The sequence below is a fragment of the Gavia stellata genome, chromosome 6, assembly GCF_030936135.1.
Source record: "Gavia stellata isolate bGavSte3 chromosome 6, bGavSte3.hap2, whole genome shotgun sequence".
NCBI lineage: Eukaryota > Metazoa > Chordata > Aves > Gaviiformes > Gaviidae > Gavia > Gavia stellata.
In genome coordinates, this window is record NC_082599.1 from 53,107,321 (window position 1) to 53,130,121 (window position 22,801).

The following is a 22,801-nucleotide window of genomic DNA, read 5'->3' on the forward strand; positions in this document are numbered from 1 at the left end:
GTGTAATCCAGTGCAGGGGGACGTGCTCCTGTCATACGTCCCATGCCAAGGAATGCATCAAGATGCATCATTCACGTGTCCCATATCATCCTTTACTGGACATGGGGGGAAACACAGCAACAAAGGATGAGGAAAAGGCTGAGGTACTTAATGCCTTCTTTGCCTCAGCCTTTAATAGTAAGACCAGTTGTTGTCTGAGTACCGAGCCCCCTCAGCTGGAAGACAGGGACGGGGAGCAGAATGAAGCCCCCACAATCCAAGGGGAAATGGTTAGTGACCTGCTACACCACTTAGGCACACACAAGTCTACGGGACCAGACGGGATCCACCCAAGGGGACTGAGGAGTGCTCACCAAGCCACTTTCCATCATCTACCAGCAGTCCTGGCTAACCGGGGAGGTCTCAGCAGACTGGAGGTTTAGCAAATGTGACACCCATCTTCACGAAGGGCTGGAAAGAGGATCCAGGGAACTACAGGCCTGTCAGTCTGACCACAGTGCCAGGGAAGGTTATGGAGCATATCATCTTGAGTGCCATCATGCAGCACGTACAGGACAAGCACGTGATCAGGCCCAATCAGCACGGGTTCATGAAAGGCAGGTCCTGCCTGATGAACCTGATCTCCTTCTATGACCAGGTGGACCCACTTAGTGGACGAGGGAAAGGATGTGGATATACTCTACCTAGACTTTGGTAAAGCCTTTGGCACCGTTTCCCACAGCGTTCTTCTGGAGAAACTGGCTGCTCGTGGCTTGGATGGGTGTAGTGTTCTCTGGTAAAAAACTGGCTGGGTGGCTGGGCCTAAAGGGTTGTGGTGAATGGAGTTCAATCCAGTTGGTGGCCGGTCACAAGCGGTGTTCCCCAGGACTCGGTACTGGGACTGGTCTTGTTTGAGGGGATCAAGTGCACCCTCAGTAAGTTTGCAGATGTCACCAAGTTGGGAGAGTGTGTTGATCTGTTCAAGGGTAGGAAGGCTCTGCAGAGGGATCTGGACAGGCTGGATCGATGGGCCAAGGCCAATTGTATGAGGTTCAACAAGGCCAAGTGCCGGGTCCTGCACTTGGGTCACAACAACCCCATGCAACACTACAGGCTTGGGGACGAGTGGCTGGAAAGCTGCCCTGCAGAAAAGGACCTGGGGGTGTTGGTCGACAGCCGGCTGAATATGAGCCAGCAGTGTGCCCAGGTGGCCAAGAAGGCCAACAGCATCCTGGCCTGTATCAGAAACAGCATGGTTAGCAGGAGTAGGGAGCTGATTGTACCTTTGTGCTTGGCACTAGTGAGGCCGCAGCTCGAATCCTGTGTTCAGTTTTGGGCCCCTCACTACAAGAAGGACATGGAGGTGCTGGAGCGTGTCCAGAGAAGGGCGACGAAGCTGGTGAGGGGTTGTTTAGCCTGGAGAAGAGGAGGCTGAGGGGCGACCTTATCTCTCTACAACTACCTGAAAGGAGGTTGTAGAGAGGTGGGTGCTGGTCTCTTCTCCCAAGTGAGAAGTGATAGGACAAGAGGAAATGGCCTCAAGTTGCACCAGGGAGGTTTAGATTGGATATTAGGAAAAACTTCCTCACTGAAAGGGTTGTCAGACATTAGAATAGACTGCCCAGGGAGGTGGTTGGGTCACCATCCCTGGAGGTATTTAAAAGACATGTGGATGAGGTGCTTAGGGACATGGTTTAGGGGTGGACTTGGCAGTGTTAGGTTTTATGGTTGGACTTGATGATCTTAAAGGTCTTTTCCAACCTAAACGATTCTATGATGCTATGATTCTATGAAGTCTTACTGGTACTCCTGTTTTTTTAAACCTAATTGACCGAATGCAGAGACCTGAATCATGTTTCTGCATTTGTCAAGGAGGCTGTTTTGGGAGAGGGAACTTGCAAGCACCTGAGCACCAGCCTGCCCGCACTGACATAGCTGCAGGCACTCCCAGCCCATTTTGTCTGACGCCAAGATTGAGACATGTGCTATATCAGAGTTGGGACTCATGTTTTCCAGTGCTATTTCCAAAGCCTTTACCTATGAACCAGTCACAAATACAGTTATCATCCCTCTTAGAGTATGTATGTTCTTCCCACAAAGAGTGTACAGAGACACTACTTGGTGTGGAAAATGTCCATCACAAGGTGGACACCTCTTTGAAAGCTATAGCTCAGGCATGTTATTTCTCCAGTTAAAAAAAACCCAAAACAACAAAAAAACCTACCCCACCCTATGTAGCACTAGGGGAAGTCACAGGTACTTTGATTTTGAAGTTTTTGACCAAGCTGGTACTGCTGAGTCCCAAAGTCTACCCTACAGGGATCTAGTTGAGGTGCAGCAACACAGAGAAAATGATGTTGGGAACATCACAGAGGATACCTGGCTGCATGTTCCTGCAGAGGCAGCCGAGCATGTGGCTCTGTCCTTAACCTGCCATCACTCCAGTAAATCCCCAAACACCCAGAGTACAATTACAGGAAAAGAATTATACAGCTGTAAGAAGGGGATGAGTTAACTTTATTTTGACTTCCTGCTTGTCAGTAGGTTTTGGGTTAGCCAGTCTTTTCTTCTTTTACAAGGTTCAGCAAGAATTGAGCTGAATGTTCATTCCTTTGACCTGAAAATTCGGACACTAAAAATGAAGTCTAATACAGTAGACATGCGCTTTATGAGGTTTAGCAAGCAGAAGAAATACTGGGGTTTTTTTTGAGGCGGATGGTTTTTGCAGAAAGCTAATGTTGAAAACACTGGTGTGCATAGCGATGGATATTGTGCTCCTGCTGCTCTGTCCATCTGCTTGCAATTGACTTCCAAATAGCTACTAAATGCAGCATTTTTCTGTTATATGTCTGAGATGGAAGCTTACTTTTAAATCTCATTTTAGAGACAATTTTATCTGGAGATAAAAACACTGTATTTATAAATCTGCTGGAAATGATATCCTTTCTAGGAAGATGCATTTTAAAACTCTTGTATCCCTATTTCATGCTGAATAAAGAGAAAAATAAAGCCCACGTCTATCTGTAATCCAGTAAATATCTATTTGCCCACAAACTCAAGAGTTTCTCAGGTTTCATTAAAGTAACTATTTCATACTATATATTTCCTGTTAAAAGAATTCAGCATTTCGTTAAATGCGGGTTCAGGATATCCGGAACACTTACGCTACTAACTTCTTTTTTTGCACCACTAGAAAAAACAGGAGTTTAATCTGTGAAAATGTTATTAAAAACATTCTCTAGCTTCCCTCTAAATCCAATGAATTGCAGGCAAGTTTCTCCCAGCTAGTATTGTGATGACTAAGATGCTGCATTTTGGGGGAAATAAGCTAATAATTATGCTAATTTCAAACCTATGTCCCTTGCAGCTTTACAGAGTAGAAATGCCATACTAGCTTTTTAAAAAGATAGTCTATGCTTTCCTCAAGAGCTCTAAGGCTTGCTTATTTGTATACTTAGAATAAGAAAGTTGTCTGTGGTACTTAATACTATCACGAGGATTTGAACAGCATTAAAGTCAGTATAAAAACAAATACCCAATTCCCCTTCAAATTAAGGGATACTTCAGTGCTTTCAGGATTTCTGGGACTGGCATTTCTAAAGTCTCAGATGAGCGTTAGGATTCCAATGCCCTTTTGTGTTCTGATTTTGAAAATCTTTTGCCATAGCAACCCTGACCCTTCTTCCATTTAAGCGCAGCTTGGCGTGTGTGCATTTAGCATCAGCCATGGCTTTGGCTGCCCGTATTTCAAGGTAGGACACATCCAGGAGGTGAGGATGTTCCTTTCAAATGAGACCCATCTAGAGCGTTTGAGGCTAAAATACAGCATTTGAAGCTAGGCTTTCTAATCATTCTCTGCTAAAATCTGGCACGTAGGCTGAAGCATGGTTTCTCAGCCAGAATAGGCTAGAGAATGGTATTTAAACAAGGCTGTCCTTAGAAGAGTTTTAAGCTAAAAGTCAACATAGATCCACCTCTAGAGTGGGACATATTTGCATCTGAGACTAGGCAAAACGTAGTCTGTTAGACCATACTTTCCAAACTGCATCGCTGCAGAGTTCAAGGTCTAGCATTCTTCTGAAATTTCCATTAACTACTCATCTTCACCCTTCGGTCCTGAAATATCTTCAAAAGTCTGGCTTTAAGTGCTTTGCTGGAACAGTGTCAATGCTAAACATATATACAGTTTTCAAATGCAACTATAATTCTGGGCTCGAATGTTCCTTTCCAAACCAATTTGCAACTCAATTAGGTTCTGGCTAATTCATATGTAAGCTAAGTTTGCAGGGGAAAAAAAAAAACAGAAAGTATTGGGACTTGTCCAGTGAAAATATTATTTTGGAGTGCCAATGGGAAATAATAAGAGAATTGGTCATAGATGGATTTGTTTTTAAAATATTTCATCATTTTTGGGCTCTTTTTATACTCTTATATGCTGTGACTTATAAGAGATTATATCTATAGTTTGTGCTTTACTAAGTGACTATTTCAATATTTCTGTCACCTTTAATGCAAAGCTATGAGGAGGCAAATACTGCAAATGGCCAAGCCATACTGTACCCCTCCATTTCTGCTCATAGCTGTGCCCTTGGATTAAGTGCTTGTTTGCACACAAAACTATCAGATCTGAACAAGGCAGATTTGGACCTTCCCTCCAGTGTTAAAAAAATATTTTTTTAATATATATACAGATACACACAAGGACACACATATATATGTGTGTGAGAGAGAGAGAACCAATTGAAAGATAATTAAGCCAGACCCATTTTCACCTTGGTAACTAAGGCAGATCTACTGTAAGTAGGTCAAATATGCTTTTACATGCTTTAAACTGGCATCTGCTGTGCATTAGGCTGCTCAGCGCTTGGCCTCAGGATTTCTTCCCCCCCAACAACCCCCCTTTTCTCGCCTCTTCTTCCCTTTCCCTGCATCTCCCCCCATCCTCTTACAGTCAAAACCCGTAGGCATATACTCAAGCATAGCTCCCATTCACATGAATGGTAATTTTCTGGGAATGAGGACTTGGTGGGGACTGCAAGATTTAGCTCTTCTCTGGCTCCTCAGTTACCTCTGACCCTCCTGGAGAAAGAATTACCCACCCGCTTGCTGTTTCTATCAGTGAAGGTTGAAGGAAGCCCCACAATTGCTTGAAAAGAAAATGAAGCTAGGAAATTACACGGATTAAACCAGCATCTAAGTTCTCTGATTTTATGTTTTGACCTTCTTTAGGTTATTACCTTTTTCATCAACAGTTTTTCAGTATGAGCACACTGGATTTATGCATTTGTCTTTGCGAGCGTACCCTGGACTAGAAGCTGAAAATTTACTCCATGTTTTCATCCTTCGGAGGTGGTGCAATTTCTCGAGGCCATTTTTCTCACCTTTCATGATTTTTGACACATTCACAAATCAAAGTGGAAACAAACAGGGCACTGTGTTTTAAATGTGCAACATGGATTGCATCTGCATAGAGGCTTTTGCCGAGGCAGTCACTTAAAAAAAAAGCATTAGGGACTAATACCAGCAAAAGCAGAGAAGGGTAAAGGTTGCATCTATTTGCTTGTGAAGGTTATGGCAGACCATGTGTTTTTCTCCCTGGTCCCTGCCATGCTCAGGGGCCTTTCTGACTCTGTTGCTTCAGTGTCGTCCCCGAAATTTGTAGTGAGGACCAGGCAGAGGTTTTTAGGGGGTTGGATGCTCGCAGTTCATCCTGCTGGAGAGGGCAAGGGAGCTTCAAGTGAATTTGATGCTATCCCTCTTCCATATACCCTGGGGACATCATGCTCTCATCTCTTCCTGTGCCCAAGGAGACCCACCTTTGGACAGGACAGATGCTGCAGCAAACAGCTGCCGCCTTGGTGGTCTGCACCTGCGGTACATGCTCCACATCAGGAGCAGTTTTGGGGTCTTCCAGAACTAAAGGGTGCAAGGAGATGCGATTCAGATATCTCTTCTGCTTTTCCTTCCTCTGTCTCTTGATATGCCCATCTTACAACAGTCAACTTTTTAAGTATATGCTACAGCTATAGTTATAATTGCTGCTGTCCGGGTAATGCTCCAGCTAAGAAGTGCTGGAGTTTGCTGAAAGGATTTTTTGTCTTTGAGGGTGAAACCATGGTGATTTAAAAATTTCTCTTTCAGAAATCATTTGCTAATCTCCCAATGGCTTTCACCGATGAGCTTGACTGGCCCCAGTTCTCAGAGATCACTGGATTTCTGAACTCCACCATCGGGTAAGCCAACAGGCAAGGTGGCCAAGTCATAGCAAGTCTCAAGGTCCCTCAAAGCACAGCAAGGAAAAAAAAAAGTGCTTGAAAGGAAAGATAAAAATGCTACTTAGCTCTGCTTCTGCTCTTTCTAAAATCAGGATCAGCACTGGATCTAGGGATTTTTAAAAATCTTTTAAATATATGGACAATGCACAATACTTTAGCCCAGTCTTCCTGAAATTCAGGGTAGGTATTAGAGCTGGTCAAATTGTAATTTAGAAGGAGAAAAAAAACCCAAAAAAATAAACAACAAACTCACTTTTTTCAAATTCTGGGGCAGGGAGAAGGGGAGCATTGCTGAAACTAAGAAAAATCAGCATTTTCCTTTTCTTAATTTTTTTTGCTCTTTCCCTCTTTCTCCTGTTTCCTTTTTGCTGCTGAAACAGTGGAATAAATGGTAACCCCAGGGTTATTTCATGGTGTTCTCTTTTTTGGGACAATCTTTCTTCCCCTTTTTTTTTTCACATTTAGAGGGAAGTAGCAAAAGAAGAATTTGGAAGTGCCTGTGACCTAATTTGCTGTGTTGCATTGGCTCATGTGAATGGGGAAGGATGCAGGGATAGATGGAAAAAAAGTTGTCCCTGCCAGAAGGGAAGGAAAATAAAGTCCAAACACAAAGAAAACATCTTGAAATGCCTTCAGTTTTAACTGTGAAGTTAAAAAAAAAAATTTCATAATTTTGTTAATCATCTTTCTGGCCAGCATTAAGAGGCCCTTGACTCCTGCCAGAACTGAAGGATACAATAATCAACAGTGCCTGGTCTGGCCTGAGTTTCAGATAATTTTTATTTTATATGTCTAAGATAGGTCATGAATACAATTAAATGCCAAGCTAAGCATGACTCAAGCCTAAAGAGGCTGTCTACCAACAGAATTAAAAACTTGGCAGAATATATTCTTTTCCAGTGAGAATATCTGTTGCACTATACACTTGTATTTTTTGCTTCCTTTTTTTTCCCTGTGCAAAAACCAGGCTCCCAGCCTCAGCTACGTTCATACAGTGTATGCTTCAAGGTGGTATACTACTTGACAAGCCAACAGAGAAGATCTATGCAGCCTTCTCTTTCAGAGTCAGCAGCAAAACGAACCTTTAAAAGTCTATTAATTACAACGTCCAGCTACTCGATACGCAGTATTTAACTGGGCTCCAAAGAATCTGAAGTTCACAAGTGATCAGAGCTTAGTATTGACCCTGAAGTTGTCAGTGATAGGTCTTGGTTCAGTGTTCAGTTTTTAATCCCTTTTTTAATCTCTTCAACCTCTGGAAGAAAAAAAAGAAGGACTGTTTGGGACTTCAAGGCATTTTTAAGAGAAGTAGCTCAAAATCCCACACCACAATGACTATAAGTGTGGTGGAGACCAGTTGGCAACGTGCAGTGGGAGGCTCCCATTTATTCCGAGCCTGCAGAAATGGAGACACGAGCTGATGCGGTCCATGCCCATCTTTCCCACCCCCTGATGGGTGAACAAGGACACCGCTTTTTAACTAATATCCTCTGACCGAGAAGGTCTGTTTGCTTCTCCTTGTCTGCCTGCGTGCTATGCTGAAAACCAAAGAGCTCGGGCGTTTCTTGTGTAGCCCATTGCATGGTGACTGGTTGATGTTATCATGCGTTTCTGTGTAGGTAGTTACTTTTTATTGCTGGTTTCAAAACTTATCGTTGTCTTCTGTTTCTCTGCATTTGTCCAAGTTTGCTGTTCTTAAGACATGGTATCTGATTCCTTTGGTGTCTAAGTTCAAACACAAAGTCAGCAGCCCCATAGAGATGGTCTTCTCATCAGCTTACCTTTGGGCTGTTATCCTTTTCATTTGCATTTTCATTTTTCTCAACAGTGAAAGTAAAGGAGAGAACTAATCGCAATCAGGCGTAACCTGTTTTCAGATCAATCCGTCCAAGATTTATGGCATTGGGAAATGAATGCCCTGCCAATATTTCTTCTCTTTTATTTACTGTTCCATAACAACCCATTGAAAAGTCAGTTAGTGAGCAATCAACAGGATTATTTTGATAAATGATGTATAACAAAAAGGTTTTTAAACACCTCATCTGAAAGACAAGGATAAAAGCATCCTGGATGGAACAATTTCAGAGAAACTCTCTATCAATTTATAGTTTCTGAGAGGAAATCGTGGCTTCCATTTTAGGCCACCCTGTTCAAGACAAAAAAGATTTATGACCACAAAAAAGAGACATGGTGAAATAGAAGTATGTACATAACTGGGGCACGGAGTTGTTCAGAGACGAGAACATACCTCATTTTTAATATCAGCTGTGTTTTCATCAGTATCATATGAGTTTAGCAGCCTGCATTTTCTCAATTTATTTCAGAGGCTGGACGGACTCTCTTTATCTACGTTTACGCAGGAGAAATCGCTGTAATCACAGAGACTTACAGAACATTTCCCAAAATGGTATGTTAAGTTTTTTCACTGTCTTTTTTTTTTTTTTAACCTTACTAGTCTGATACTTGATGCTGCATTAATGAGCATCTTTCAGAAACAAAGAGAAATCCCTTCCTAATTGCATGCGTTTCATACGGAAAAATAGAGAACAGCACTTATTTAACTCAGTGTCTTTTCTTCTGGCTCTGAGTAGGGAGGTGTGTGGTTTGATCACTTTTATCCATGCACTGACTAAGAATTTCCACTGGGCTAAAAACCAGTGTACCCCACTGTAACTCTGTGGGCGTTTTTTTTGGCCGTGGCCAAAAAAGGTGATTTAGAGGGATGCTGCTAGTAGTGATGGAGCTAAAAGCTCTGCCCTCCATCTCCCCTGGAGGCTGTGGCGTGGTCCCCACTTGCTTGCACCCCCCTGCTCTGCACTCCTGTAGGGCACTGCACCCCACAGTAGCACAGAGGACTCACAGGGCTGCCACACCAGCAGGCAGAGTGGGCACAGAACAGTCATCAGTCTCATAGCAAGGGTGTCCGTGACGTCCTGTGACACCCTTTGGAGCTGGAGACCAGCAAGCAAGGTCCTCTTGCCAAACTGGGGAGGTCAATGGTGCAGGCATCTTAATGTGCTGTTAGAACAGATTTTAAAGGAGTAATCGAGGACACACAGGTAAACCAAAATTGGGACGAAACTTAACACTGTTAATTTTTAATTAATTAAATCATTTGGTAAGGCTGGCTTAACATCTTCTTTCTACAAAATAACATCCTGTGTTGCCAAAGGTACATGCAGCAGACCTAATCTACCTAGAGTTAAGGAAAGTGTCTTGCATGGTACCTCATGGGAAATGTTTGTGTACAGTGAAGAAGAAGATTAATACAAGAAATAAGAGGTGGGTAGAGAACCAGCTAAGCAGGGAAGAGCAGCGGGCTTGGGGGAGGAGCCGTGTCCCTCATGCGTCTCTCCTGAGGCTAACGCTGCTTAACATTTGGAGTGGTGACCTTAAAGGAAAGACCAAGGTGTGTGCTTGACAGCATCTGTGAATGATGCAAAATTGCAAAGTATTAACCATCCTGAAGTGGGCCACATCCTTACATAGGAATCATTTAGATGAGCTTGGGACAGCAGTGACAGCAATTGCAGCAAATACAATTGTACAAGACATGCATGTCAGAGCTAATGACGAGACTCTTGTCTGTAAACGAGTGGCTCATTGGCCAGAGGTGGTGGTGGGAGAGAGGCATTGGGATGCAAAAGGGAATTTCAAGGAACAGCTGGGAGTGCAGGATAGAGCTGGAAAGAGAGTAAGGAGGTTGCAAGATGCATCACGCACAGCATTTTCTCTAGAGTCAGGGAGACAGTCCTTCCTCATATAAACCACTGATAAGACCTCAGAATTTGGTCCCCTTTGCCTAGGAGGACTGACTTTGGTGGGAATAGATACAGAGGAGGGCTTTGGGGAAGATTAGGGCAATGGAGACTTCTGAAAGGATGTTAAGACACCTTGGCAACTGAGCAAAGCAAAAATTAAAAGGGATTATGGTTTTGAATCCTTTTGAGGCATAAACACCACAGAGTTGGAAGAATGGTTTAAACTGAAGGATAGTTCCGGTACAAGAACATGGGTTTTCATTAATCCTACCTCTGTTTGGAGGGGAAATTTAAAAAAAACATTCCTATCAAGGGGTGAAAATCTAGAATAGCCCTCAAAATGGAGGAGTGGGGCAAAAAAGAAACCCTGAGTTGTTTCAAGACAGATTTTTATTAAATTTGTCAAAGGGGTTGTATGAAGGGATGACAGTAATCTCTCTCAGAAATTAAGGTTTATGATGTTAGCTTTTGTGTGTTGGCTTAGATGATGTCCCCAACAGCAGGTTTAAAAGATACTTGATTATTCTGTGATTATCACATTGTGTTTCTATTGTATTTAATTAATTTTCATGCTTCAGAAAACTGGCTGTGGAAGCTTGGGAAAATTCATTCTCCTCGGGTAGATAATTTGGCTTTATGGGATGCTCTTCCTCTCCAACAGATCAAGTCATGTTGGCTGTAAGTGAGGAGCACTGCTGCCCCTAGTGCTACTGGGAAACTTGTTAAATGCTTGGGATTTCCTTCGAGATTTAGGCTCAGAAAGGGTCTGCCCCAGCCCCCACCTCCAACAGCAGAGATCTCACCAGGCAGAAGATGTTGCCCAGACAGCTGGCATGATGCAAGGATCACTTCCAGGCTCAGGAGGGCATTTTCGCCTAAAAACTTGCCTTCTGGTGCCAGGATTGATGCCACTGGCAATGCCTCTCATACATATTCCTCCTTCCTGTGGCACATGTGACGCTCCTGAGGCTTTGAACCTTCTGCACAAGTGTTTACAATGTGTTTGGTGTCGTGGGTCAGGCGCTTGTGACTTTCTCATCTGTAAGTCACAGGGCACTAGAGTTGGTGGCTCCCATTATTGCAGTCCCCCACATGTGAGAGAATAAAAAAAAGGCCAAACTAGATGGTCAATGGATACTAGGTGTCAATGGTTCTTCTCATTTAAATCCAGTTCATCTCAGTATGTGATACCCTATTAACTTGTTCTGCTCTCTTTACCTTAATGGGGGTTGTACTTTCTGTTCTTCCTTTTTCCCCAATTCCCTCACAGACTTTTTTAAAAAAAGTCTCTCACTGTGTGCATCATTCCTTTTTCTCTCCACTTCATGTATCTCCTTTCCACTTACACTACAGAAACCTGCAGGATACAAACGGAGGTGAGCATGTGTCAGGGCAAAAGACTCTGAAGAAAATTGAGAAGGGAATTTAAAAAAGAGAAAAATTACAAGTGATTGATAGAAAAATCCCAGGATATCTTCCCTCGGTACTTTCTCTTAATCATCGCACTGACACCGCATTGTAAAGGTTTGCTTTTATTGCCTCATTTGGCGTAATAGTTTCCCCAAACATGAGGATTTAAATGGCCGTTCTCAGTGTCAGTAAAGCAAAAAGCTGGCCACCAACCTGACCTAGCCGCACCTGGGACAACTTAACCTTCCTCTGAAAATGATGCTTCACAGCTCCACATATATACAATGAGAGGACGAGACACTAGAGGTATGGTTCTGATGGGGGAGGCGTGCAGCCGAAAGCCAGAGCCCAGGGTGGCAAGGTAAGCCAGGGACTGAGAGCGATGCTCGTCTCCAGACCCCTACAGAAGCACCAGCGCTGTGTCAGAGCTCAGCACAGAGGGACTTTCCCCCATTATGCTTCTAGGGACATGCATCTTCACCCTGGAGGAAGGCTGCCCCGACCTCCATGCTGGATTTCTGCCTTCCCTTTCTTAAAAAATCCCATTATTCCCTGGAGATGGTGGTCCCTACCCTCTTCCGTGGCTGGCTGCGGGGTAGGGTGCGCAGCCAGGGCCAGGGATGGTGCCCCTCAGTTCTCTGTATATGTTACCCATGGCCCATGAATATATTCACACCAGAATTGCTGATGTTCATTTTGGGTGACCAGCTCACCGGGCACCCCAAAAGAGGCTTGGTATATGAGATATAGGTTAATAACAAATCTATTCCCTGCCATCATTGCTGCTTTCAGCTTGTAGTTGCACAACAAGCAGCTCACAGTCCTAATCAATGTTTTCCATTGAATTGGCTTGCTGAGAAGTTTTCTACAGATAATTTTTATTGGTTCATTGTTTTCAGTATGGTTTTGGTGTCTTGCCTTCCAGCAGCTTCACACAGGTTTGTAGGCCATGTGCTGTTTCTGGTTTCTGACTGGGTGAGTGGGATCCTCAGGTGTGAGGGCTGGGCATGACTGCTCGGGTCTGGAGTTAGAAAGCTATTCTAAATGTTCTCCAGCACTTGCTAAAGATCCCTTGTTTTGAGAGAAGGATCCTGGTAGTAAAATCAGTTGCTAAAATATCCCAAAAGATCATTAGATAAACATGGGGAAAGTTAATACCCTCAGAATTTCTAAATACTTACAGAATAATCTTTTGATTGTCATCCGTGTTTTGCACGAGATACTTGGATAATGTATGCTATTTCAAAACACGGATATTGTAGATTCATTTGCCATTTGCAGTATGATCTGTCTCTTTGGGATTCTTGCCTTTGACCAGAAAAATTAGGCCTTGTTAACACATGCTGTGGCTCACTGAGCCATCAAGCACCAGATACCTCACAGTGGCTTCAAAACCAGTTAAGAAATAATAATTATTTTATTTTATTTTATTTGGATGTCTTGGAGATTCTAGTCCACCTGGAGTTCACTTGGGGAAAACCAGAGACTTTTTTCTTTGCACTGTTAAATTTTCAATTGCTTTTACAGCATAAGGGAGCAAAAGATTAGAAGGCAATAAGCCGTTCTCAGCCACGCAGCACTTTTGGTGCTATCTGGACCCAGGCTCTTTCTCTGCACATTAGTGCTGCTCTTTGTCAGCCACACAAGGTCTAGAGCAAGAAAATCAAGAAGTGCAGCTCAAGTATTCCAAGGTTTATGAAATTTGGGGTTGCACACAAGTGGAAGCAAACCCAATCCTGACTCCTCAACCAAAACTAAAAAACCCACCGGTCTGAAAATGTTTGGAAAGCAACAGAGAGCAGGGCAGAAGAGATCCAGGAATAGCTGCCAAGACATTCAGCAGTGTAAGGGCAACTTCTCTGCCTCATCTCTTTTTCTCTCCTGAATGTTTTCATCACAGATTGCACAGAAAACTTCCTTGAACACTCAATTTACCATGAAAATAGTTCTCTAAAAAAAATCCTTAATTTTCTTGATGTTTTTAATTGATTTGTAACTGTGCTAATGCTTTCCGCAGAGCTGCTTATAACTACCTACGCTTGTGGAGATAATACATACCCAAGAACAGCTTCTTAGTTTCTTGTAAATACATTTTTCATTTCTAGAGATCCCGATAGTTTATTTGTGCTGGAACTGCAGCCCCAGTCTGGGGACCCATACAGCAGAATGGCTTAACAGAGGGGTGTTGAACTCTAGCTGAAGGAAGGGCTATTAAAGAGAAAGAAAAAATCAACTGGTGGTAGTTCTGTTCCAAGCCATATTTTCTAAGGATTTTGTGGGGCTCTTGTTCTGCTGAAAAGAGCTTCTCGACAGAAGGGCTGGGTTTTGAATAGACCAGCAACCCTCAGGAGAGAAGCAGCAGACAGATATATTCATTTTTAGCTTGAAAGAACTGGATTATTTAAAACATAAAGGATTCCTTGATATATGCGGTTGGCATCGCCGTGAGTGATAATAACAAAGGCACCACTATTAAAATGCAAAGTGTATTATTGCTACCTTAGGGGGTTATCTCTTAGATCTTTCCCCTATACCAATCCAGCAGGGATTTAATGATGTTCTGTCCACAAGTTTCCCCAAGAGCTGCGGGGAGGACAGGATTTGCTCCTCAAAGCAAGCTTCAGAGGCACAATGCAAAAAAAAGAGGAGAAGAGAAAGACCAGGGAAGAGCTGAGCAAAGAATAAGGGAGTGTAATACAAGAGGAGAAGGAGCGAGAAAAGAGGAGAGAGTGAAAATACTGCAAAGCAAAAGCAAGTACAACCTGTAGGGCCTGCTTCTCTGAAGTTTATGTTTCTGTACATTGCTGTGAAGTGGGCTGCTTGCAATCACAGTCCCAGCCTAATCTTGAACAAAGCATAAAGCCTTTTTTGGCTCCTTGTTTGCTATGACTCTTGCACTGCAGGTGATGGAGTTTGATTTGTGCACTGTGGATAGTTGGGATGTGTTTACACAGCCTTTAAAGACCTGCTAGTAAGTTTTATGCATAAAAGCTTTCCTAACTGGGAATGCTTTTCTCATTCAAGACATAAATGAAAGATTATAGATGCTCAGAGATGCTTAGGTGTAGCTAGCTCTTTTCCTGGAGGAGGAAAGATTTGGAGGAAACCATTTGGGTGAATTGCCATTGAAATCCAGAGCTTTTCGGGAGGGGTGCAGCTGGCCTAATACTATTTTTCATAAGTCTGCCACTCGTGGGGAGAGCAATGCAGCCACCAAAGTGTTGGTGTCTAGTGCTATTTAAGATGCTTTACAGTATCTTCCCCACCTACAGCTGCCTCTCCAGAAGTGCACAATCTCTCAGTCATCCTGTGTTGTATCTGCCAGCCCTGCTGCAGGTGTCTTGGATACTCTGGGATGTCAAAAATGGCACTTGGTGCCTATGTTTAGGACCTGAATCAGTCCCAATGTGGGATAGCTGTGAGACACTTACTCTCTCAGAAGAGTGAGAACAGTTCCCTTTGCAATTTATAGGGAAAGTTAAAAGTAGATTGACTGTTGACAAGTCAGGTTGGCTGGTTTACAAGAGACTACTATGTTCAACAGATGGGAAGAAGCTGCCAGATCTGGATTAAAAGCCAGATCCAAACAACCCAGCACTTAAAAGTATTTGATTTTCTACATTCTGAAGTGCTGCCTCAGCTAAGAGGCAGCAGGTCCCTGGATATAGCTTTGCTTCCCAATGCCGTCACCCAAAAAGGTTGCAGAGATGACTTCTTGTTCCATTTTTATTTTTAATGCTTCTAGATTCTTGGAAATATGCAATGAAGTTGGGATTTGCACTTCATTTTGTTTGTCACTGTAATGATGTTGTACTATTTCTCTTATTCTTGCTACATGTGATCAGGTGGTTCTTCAGGAAACCTCCTCTATTTAATAAAAAGGTGAGTGATTAGTGGGATTCAAATGCTGACTGGGGGGACAGAAGTGTTGCTGGAGTCCTACTTCTTCGAAAGAGACAAGCAAAGCACTGTAAGGAATGTATTATCCACAAGTGTCCTAAAAAACACAGCTTACCTTGGCTGCTGTGCTTTGAAGTGCTGGCTGTTTCTTCTCTGGTATAAACATTCATCATAACACATTCATTCATAAAAACTGTTTTAAAGTGTGGATGTCACCATCTCCAGGACCTTGCTCTTGGCCCAGTTAAGCCAACGGAGCATTTCCAGTGATTTTAGGGAAAAGATTAAGCCTTTCCCTAAATCTGTACTTTGTGTCCCCCTAACTGTGTTACTCCTGATTTGTAGCAATTTAAATGATAGACATGGACAGGTCCACTGTGTTACCTCCATATGGATATGACTGAGTAGCTACTGGGTAGTGAGAGGCACCAATTCTCCTTTTCAGATGAATTTGGGTGGGCTGTGGGGCAGTTGGGTTTGATTGAATTTGCTTGATGCTGACATAGTTCACATCTCTCCTTCGAAAAAAGTAGTAATGAATCCTTGCCCTCTAGCACTGAACTACAAACCACACCCTGATTTGATCTTGAGCCCAATCCTACACATAAACTTAGTTGTCAGCCAAACACGGTCTTCCTCTCCCATCTCTCATACTATATGATGGACTTCCCATCTTGATTTATGTCTTTGTCCCGAAATGAAACTACTTGGTTTGGCTTCTGAATAATACAAAGAAGAAAAAAAGCCAGCAGGAAAAACAGTGAGAAAGACAAGTCCACGAGGGGCAGAAGGGAGAAGTGAAAAAACCTGTATTTAAGAAACTTTACCAAAATATAAAACTATAGTGGGAAAAAACCCACCCAAAAAACCCTCCCCCGAACATAGAAGCATAGTCATCTGAGTATTGGCCAAATCTAAACAGGCCACTTCCTAATGGGATCTCATACAAGCATGGTGCGTGATTCAGACACTGCAAACTTATTTCCCCATTAATATAGATGCGTATTTATCTTTTAGCTTGGCCAGAAACCAGCTGTTGGACAATCCAGCCATAGTTATCTATGCTACAATTGGGAATGATGTCTGCAATGGGTAAGGTGTAAACCAAATTAACATTTATAGTATCATAAATTTGACTTCTTTATAGTACTGCTGGCTGCTTGGACATTTATGTCTCATTCCTTTCCGCTTCCCCGCGATGGCATTTTTCTTTGCTATTGGTCTATGCTTCATTCTTATTTTTCTGCTGAAAATACTGGTTGTGCCTTACCTGTATTTGTCATAGCCACCTACCAGTCCTCATTCAGAGCTTGTCTTTCTTCCTTTCTTTTACAAGCCAGTGATAAAATGACCAATGGCATGTCTAAAGTAGAATATTTCTAACTTAGCAGATGAAATGAATTATAACCACAACAGGAGGGGAAAAAAAGAGTTTAAAAGCATGAATATCCATCTTACCCAGTGTGTCACCTCCTGTCAGGAGGGAGAGCGTGACTGGTTTACCTTTTCTGAAGAATGACAATGTAGTCTCCTGTCGAGGTCTATTTTCACCCTGCCTCTGCTGCACGCTGCCTGCAGTCTTTGCTGTGCTCTCCTGATGAGGTGTTTTGTCTTTCTGGCTTTACTCGCGTCATAAACTCAGCAGGAGAATGAACTGAAGCTTTCAAAACTAATAGTTTTGGCATTATCCATTAGCAATGCTCGCAGGGACACCAAGAGGTCACTAGTTGGATGCTTGCCTTCCTCCCGGTAGTGGGAAGGCAGAAAACACCTTGCAACCAGGCCAATGCACAGCACATCCATACCGCAGTTCTGGTTTTGCCTGTGGTCCAAGTGCTGTTGCCAGTATAACATTATTTTCACCATGATGAATCTTCAGGTTTTCTTTTAAGCAGAAGAAACAAATCTGACTTATGTGGAGGCTTCCAAAGCACTCATTTTAATAAATGACGCACGCTCAGCTAAGTCCCCTTCCGAAGCTTTTGAAAAGTCTCGCCTGCAGGTTGTATAATGAAGTTGGAGCTATTATGCAGGCTGTCAGACTTCGCCATTAAAATATCCTGGTTTGGGTATCCTAAAACTTTGCCTAACAGCAAGTGCTTGGGTTGAAACTTCGCACATCGGGTGTTGTGCTCCAGCGGGGACGGCCGAAGGCCGGGCAGGGCTTTCCCTGCTGCTGCAGCACCTGGGAGCCCTCAGCCAGGGCAGAAGTGGGACCACAGGGGCCACCTTTTAGGTCCTTCCCTGGCACCACCATCTCCCCGGCCACGTGCGGGCAGCACGCAGAAATAACCTCCCGTGAAACCTTCACCCTTGGCATCTATCTCCCTTTGGTGCTCCTGCTCTCTCTGCACCCCTGCCCAGAACGGCCAAATCTGCCCTCAGCACCACCCTCCTGTTACAGGAAGGATGCACAAATCCTCAAAAGTAACACCACCACCTTTCGACTGGGTGGGAAAAGCTGTCACGGACCTCCTGCTACTTGCTGACAAGACGTCCTGAGCATCTGTTTATTGAGAAGCTTATGGAGGTATCATTACAACCACCCTCAGGATGATGAGCCCCCCTCAAATAGCGCCTTCGCTGAAGTCCGTGGCTCCTGCCACAGAGAATTTCGAGGTGTCTTCACCCAGGCTTGGCCCAGGCTCTGTTGTGTACATGTTTCAATTCTGCTGTTTCACTGGCTTTGCTAAAAGCACCTCTTTTTCCTTTGTTTTATTCCTCATTCTGCAGGTTATTCCTTTCACTTCCCCTGTCTCTAACACTGCTTTCTATTCTTCCCTGAAGTAAAAAGAAATTTTCCACAAATTTAAACCATTTTGGCCTTGCCTCGCCTGTTTATATGCTCCAAACCAGTATTTATTACTTGAAACTTGGCTCTTTTTATCCCAGCGTCCATTACCTGGCAGAGACACTTTTGTCTGCTCAAATTCTCTCTGCTGTCTGCTTTCTTCCAAAACATTTGCAGCATCAGAGGAGGCTATCAGGCTGTAGTGATCCCTGTGCCTCTAGCAAGGAAAGATGCTGCAGCAACACGCTGTTTCCATTGAGGGGGATGTACAGTGGACAGAGATTTTTTTCAGTGTCCCATCACTGTGTGTCCACAGAGGTTACGGAGGATGCAGAGCATCCGATGGGCTTGACTTTAAACCTAGGGCTTGACAAATAAAAACCTCTTCAAGAACAGCTTTAAACTACAGTAATAGAGCCTTTCTGGCCTTATCCTGTATTTTTTCTTCAAAAGAGAGCAGTGGGCTGAGCACACTGGAGACACAGCTCTTAGCCAAAGCATTGTTAAAATGCCAGTATTTCATCCCATGCGAAGAGCGGGGCAATGAGTAATATGGATGTTTGTAGAGGAGAAAGATAATGAAATTGGCAGCCTGTGTTACATGTTCCCAGTAGTCTCCACACTGTGGTGTCCAAACAGGGGGGTTAGAAAAATAAAGACAGATGGCAATGGTATCTGTCAGCCCACTGAGGTGTAAATGTGGGACACAATGTGAGGCACACAGACCTGGAACAAAAAAAATTCAGACAAGAAAATAATGAGCACCAGCAGGCTCAAATGCTGTACAATTATTTCACGTATTAGTTGCGTTTGGGGTAAGGCACCATTTCTCCAGCCTCTCTTTCCCAGCTTTGCAGTTATGGCATCTGCAACAAACAGAAAGGTGACAGCAGCAAAGTGGGGTGAGCAGGCAGCCACCGGGAAGGGAACCTGTACAAAGTGGCACGGGTGCCAGTGACGCCGTAACACTCCCTTATTGTAAGGCTACTGTCACCAAAGCACTGCTGCACCCCTCCGGCCCTAAAAATAGTATGTGAGCATGCAACACCTCTAGCCCTCATGTCCCGGGCATACCACCCCTCTGCAGTGAGCTGGACCTGAACTCCTGCACTGTGGATCCAGCCCTGCGTGTTTGTGTGTGTGGCATGTGTGAGCGTGCGCATGAGGTGTGCTCGCTCACCAGCCTGCCCGTATGCCAGTGGCCCAAACCCTGGGAGGGTAACATCATGTGGCTGGAAAGCAGATGTATGGCTGAAACATTGGCTGGGGGGATATTTATTTGGGTTGGGGTCACGGGGAGGGGGTGTCCTGCAGGATGTGGCAGGCCAGGACCACAAACCTCATGCAGAAGGAGGGTGGAGAGCTGTGTTTGGACTATGCCAGACCCTGTCACAAGGGACTGGAGGAGGTCTCTGTGGCAGAGGAGAGATGGAGAAGCTTTGCACAGCTTGCACGAGGCTGTCTGGTCCCTCTGTGTTATACGTGTGCACAGCTAGGGCACCCATGGTGTTAGGACATCCAGGAGCTGTGTGCACATCCAAGGATATTACTGTGTATTTGTGTATTGTAGGGGGCAGCGAGTGCTCCCTAAAATCCAATGCAGCAAGAATCCAAACTTTAACGTCTGCTTGCTATGCTCTGCCACAATGAACCGTGGCCAACATCAGCTTCCAGAGGTCCCAGGTGGGCAGAGGCTATCACTGGCTGCTGCCTCCCAGGGGGACCATGTGAGGGTACCACAATGGCCCCTGGTGCCCACCCAGGCACCTTGAAGTCCTTGTGGCAGAGCCCAAAACAAACGTGCCTACAAGATGGCTTGCTTCTCAGTCAGTTTTAATTTCATAGCCTGGCACAGAAAGGAAATGTGAAGAAATTCACTGAAATATCTGTATGACTTCAGCAGAGAATGACAAGAGAAAGTGGCGTTATGAATATCATACTAATTTTGGCTCACACTGACTTGTTTACTTGCAGTAGAGGCCTTACATCAGAGCAGTATTTTGAAATCAAGTGCTGCAACACCTGTAGGCAAAATGAAGTAATTTAAGGGCGAAACCACAGTCTTATCTCAGAAGTACCTTGCTTGGATGACTGTCACAAGGATAAGCCTGAATCTTAATGCTGTTTTTCAGTTCTCCCTAACCAGAAAGTTTCAAATGCTTCAGCAGCACATACTGCATTACGATGAATTTCTGGGTCCAGGGAACTCATCTAATTATTATTTTGTGTGCAAAACACAGCCCACTGAAGAATCCCAAATCCTTGCTAGGGAATGCGGTTCTCCCACACGGGACTCAGCACACACACCTTCCCCCAAGCACAAACATTTCTAATGCATCGAGACAGAACAACAACGCTTTTTAAAGCTCCTGCTTCTACGGTGTTCACCAACAAGAAATCCTGCCTGATTCTCCAACAGCTCACTCAGCACTGCAAGCATCAAGTTTGCCCTTCTCTTACCCCTGGGAAGCCATGAAAGAGATTAAAGGACTTTCTCAGGGAAAGGACCTGGATGGAGACTCCTGGCTGCTAAGCTGGTTGCTTCCCTGCAAGCGCACAAGGAGAAAATGTGGGAAGCACTAAAAAAATAAGGATGGACGTTACTGCAACCTTGTGCACTACTTGGATGGACATCCCCTGTCTTTTTTCTTGAGCAACAAGATCAGCTCCTCAGCAGGTATTGAGGCTTTTTCTCCAAAAGCCTTGATCCAGCTGAGCTGCACCACCAAGGCAGGACCAAAACTGTCACTATAGCCTGCTTCCCAAGGTGCATGGTCCATGCCATGCACGGCCGCACGTGTTGATGTGCTTCAAATCCTGGCTATGGTGCCCTTGCTGCTATTTCGGGGGGCTCTTTTAAAAGCTTGTGTTGCAAACACATGTCTTTATTGTCTTTCCTGATTGAAAAAAAGCAACTTATGGATTTACATGCTCTGCTTCATGTGCCCCAAGGGGGCCCAGGCCACCCTGGAGCTGCCTGGGGTTTGCAGAAGCATGCAACGGCATCCTTCTTTCCATCCCACTGGCTCTTTGCTCTGAGAGAGGGCAATGGGACATCTCTGGACAACGGGAGGCTTTTCCCCAGACCTGGCTCTGCTCTGCCTCCCAGGTGCTGCCAGAGCGGGGCCCCATGGAGCTGAGGTCTCCCCCATGCCAGAGACCTGTGGATCCTCTCTTGCTGGGATGGAACAGCCTCCTCGGGGCAGTGTTCACCTGCTTGCTCATAGCCCCTGTTTGGGACACGTGCACCTTGAGACTGTGGCAATAGCTCTCGGGGGAGAGCAGGTGAATGCTTTTTCTGTAATAAAGTGGTTGTTTTAATAACATAACATAACTAGAGCAGTGTTCTCTAGGCAGCCTGGGGTGGTTTTGCTTGTTTGTTTTTCTTATATAAGTTGAAATTTATTTCAACTTCAGGATTTTATTTTTTCCCACCCCTGCAGCATTTACAGCTAAATGCAAGAGGGGAAGGATAAACCTGAGCCTGGGACTCTGGCTTGAAAAGGTTCGGGCCTGCCAGTGAGACACAAAACATGGGTGTTGAGTCCATGTGGGACAGTGACACAGCTCCCATACCCTAATGAACTTTTCTGAGGACTATTTTATCTTAAATGCCTCTTTTCTCCAGCCTCCTCCTCCTCCCTCCAGCCTCACACATTTGTCTATACCCCTTGCTACTCTCCTGCCCTCCTGCAGAGCTGTAGTAAGAGGCATACAAGACATGAGAGACAAAGCTACCTTAGATATTTCTACCTGGCATAATCAAAGAGTGTGTTGAACATAAACTCACACAGCAACCCATGGGGAAAGAAGCCCTCCTTTCACCCATCTGTAGGGCATTCCGCACCCTGAAGCCGCGTTTGTGAAGCAGCACCATTTCCCCCTGTTCAGAACCAAAACACGGAGGCTCTTAACCACGTGCAGCAGCACCCTACATCCCCGTAGGGCAATGGATCCTTTTCCTGCTGAAACTTGAGGTAGACCTTACGTCAGTCGAATGTCAGTCGCAGACCGGAGTTTGGTAAAAGTACATCAAGGGCAGTGTCTTTGCAGTCACCAGAAGCAGCACCCGCAACAGGAGGCCACTCTTAAAAAAGGGATGCATCTGTCTGTTTGTAGCAGGGAGAAGAGTTACACTGAGGGAGATTTCTATATCACTTCTGATTTTGGCAACATCAATGAGATACTAAACCACATAGCATCATTCTTAGAAGGTTTTACTTAGCTAACTTAATGTGGAAGAACAGCAAAGAAGAAAATTCCACTGTTTCAGGTGCCTTTGTGGGGGGGCACAGTATTACCTGACACAATGTCCTGTTGGCATCCTCTTCTTCTGCAGGAAACGCGACACACTGGCTCACATGACTACACCCAAGGAAATGCTCTCCAACGTGGTCCAAGCTCTGCGATACCTGGACTCCCATCTTCCAAATGGCAGCCACGTGATTTTAACAGGCTTGGTAGATGGTCGCTTTCTCTGGGATACCCTGCATGACAGATACCACCCTTTAGGTAAATATGAGTTGTTGTGGGGCTCTCCTGGTTATCTGCCTGCTTGTGTTGCCTTCTCTCCTTGAATAATTTATGAATCTATTGACAATTTCAAGCCAACGTGACAGAGTGGAGGAGATCTGAGATGTATGAGACAGATAACGGCTGTGCAGTAAAATTAGGAGAGCCAGCTT

At 44.4% G+C, this 22,801-nt stretch overlaps 1 protein-coding gene across 1 annotated transcript in view; it reads left to right on the top strand.

Annotated features, from left to right (window-relative positions):
• The window catches only part of AOAH (acyloxyacyl hydrolase), an 82,552-nt gene that overhangs the window by 44,732 nt on the left and 15,019 nt on the right, over positions 1-22,801 (top strand). The window contains exons 13-17 of the mRNA XM_059818910.1: positions 6,121-6,212; positions 8,579-8,661; positions 15,271-15,307; positions 16,343-16,417; positions 22,456-22,628. Coding sequence (XP_059674893.1) covers positions 6,121-6,212; positions 8,579-8,661; positions 15,271-15,307; positions 16,343-16,417; positions 22,456-22,628 — 460 coding nt within the window. The remainder of the gene's footprint in view (positions 1-6,120; positions 6,213-8,578; positions 8,662-15,270; positions 15,308-16,342; positions 16,418-22,455; positions 22,629-22,801) is intronic.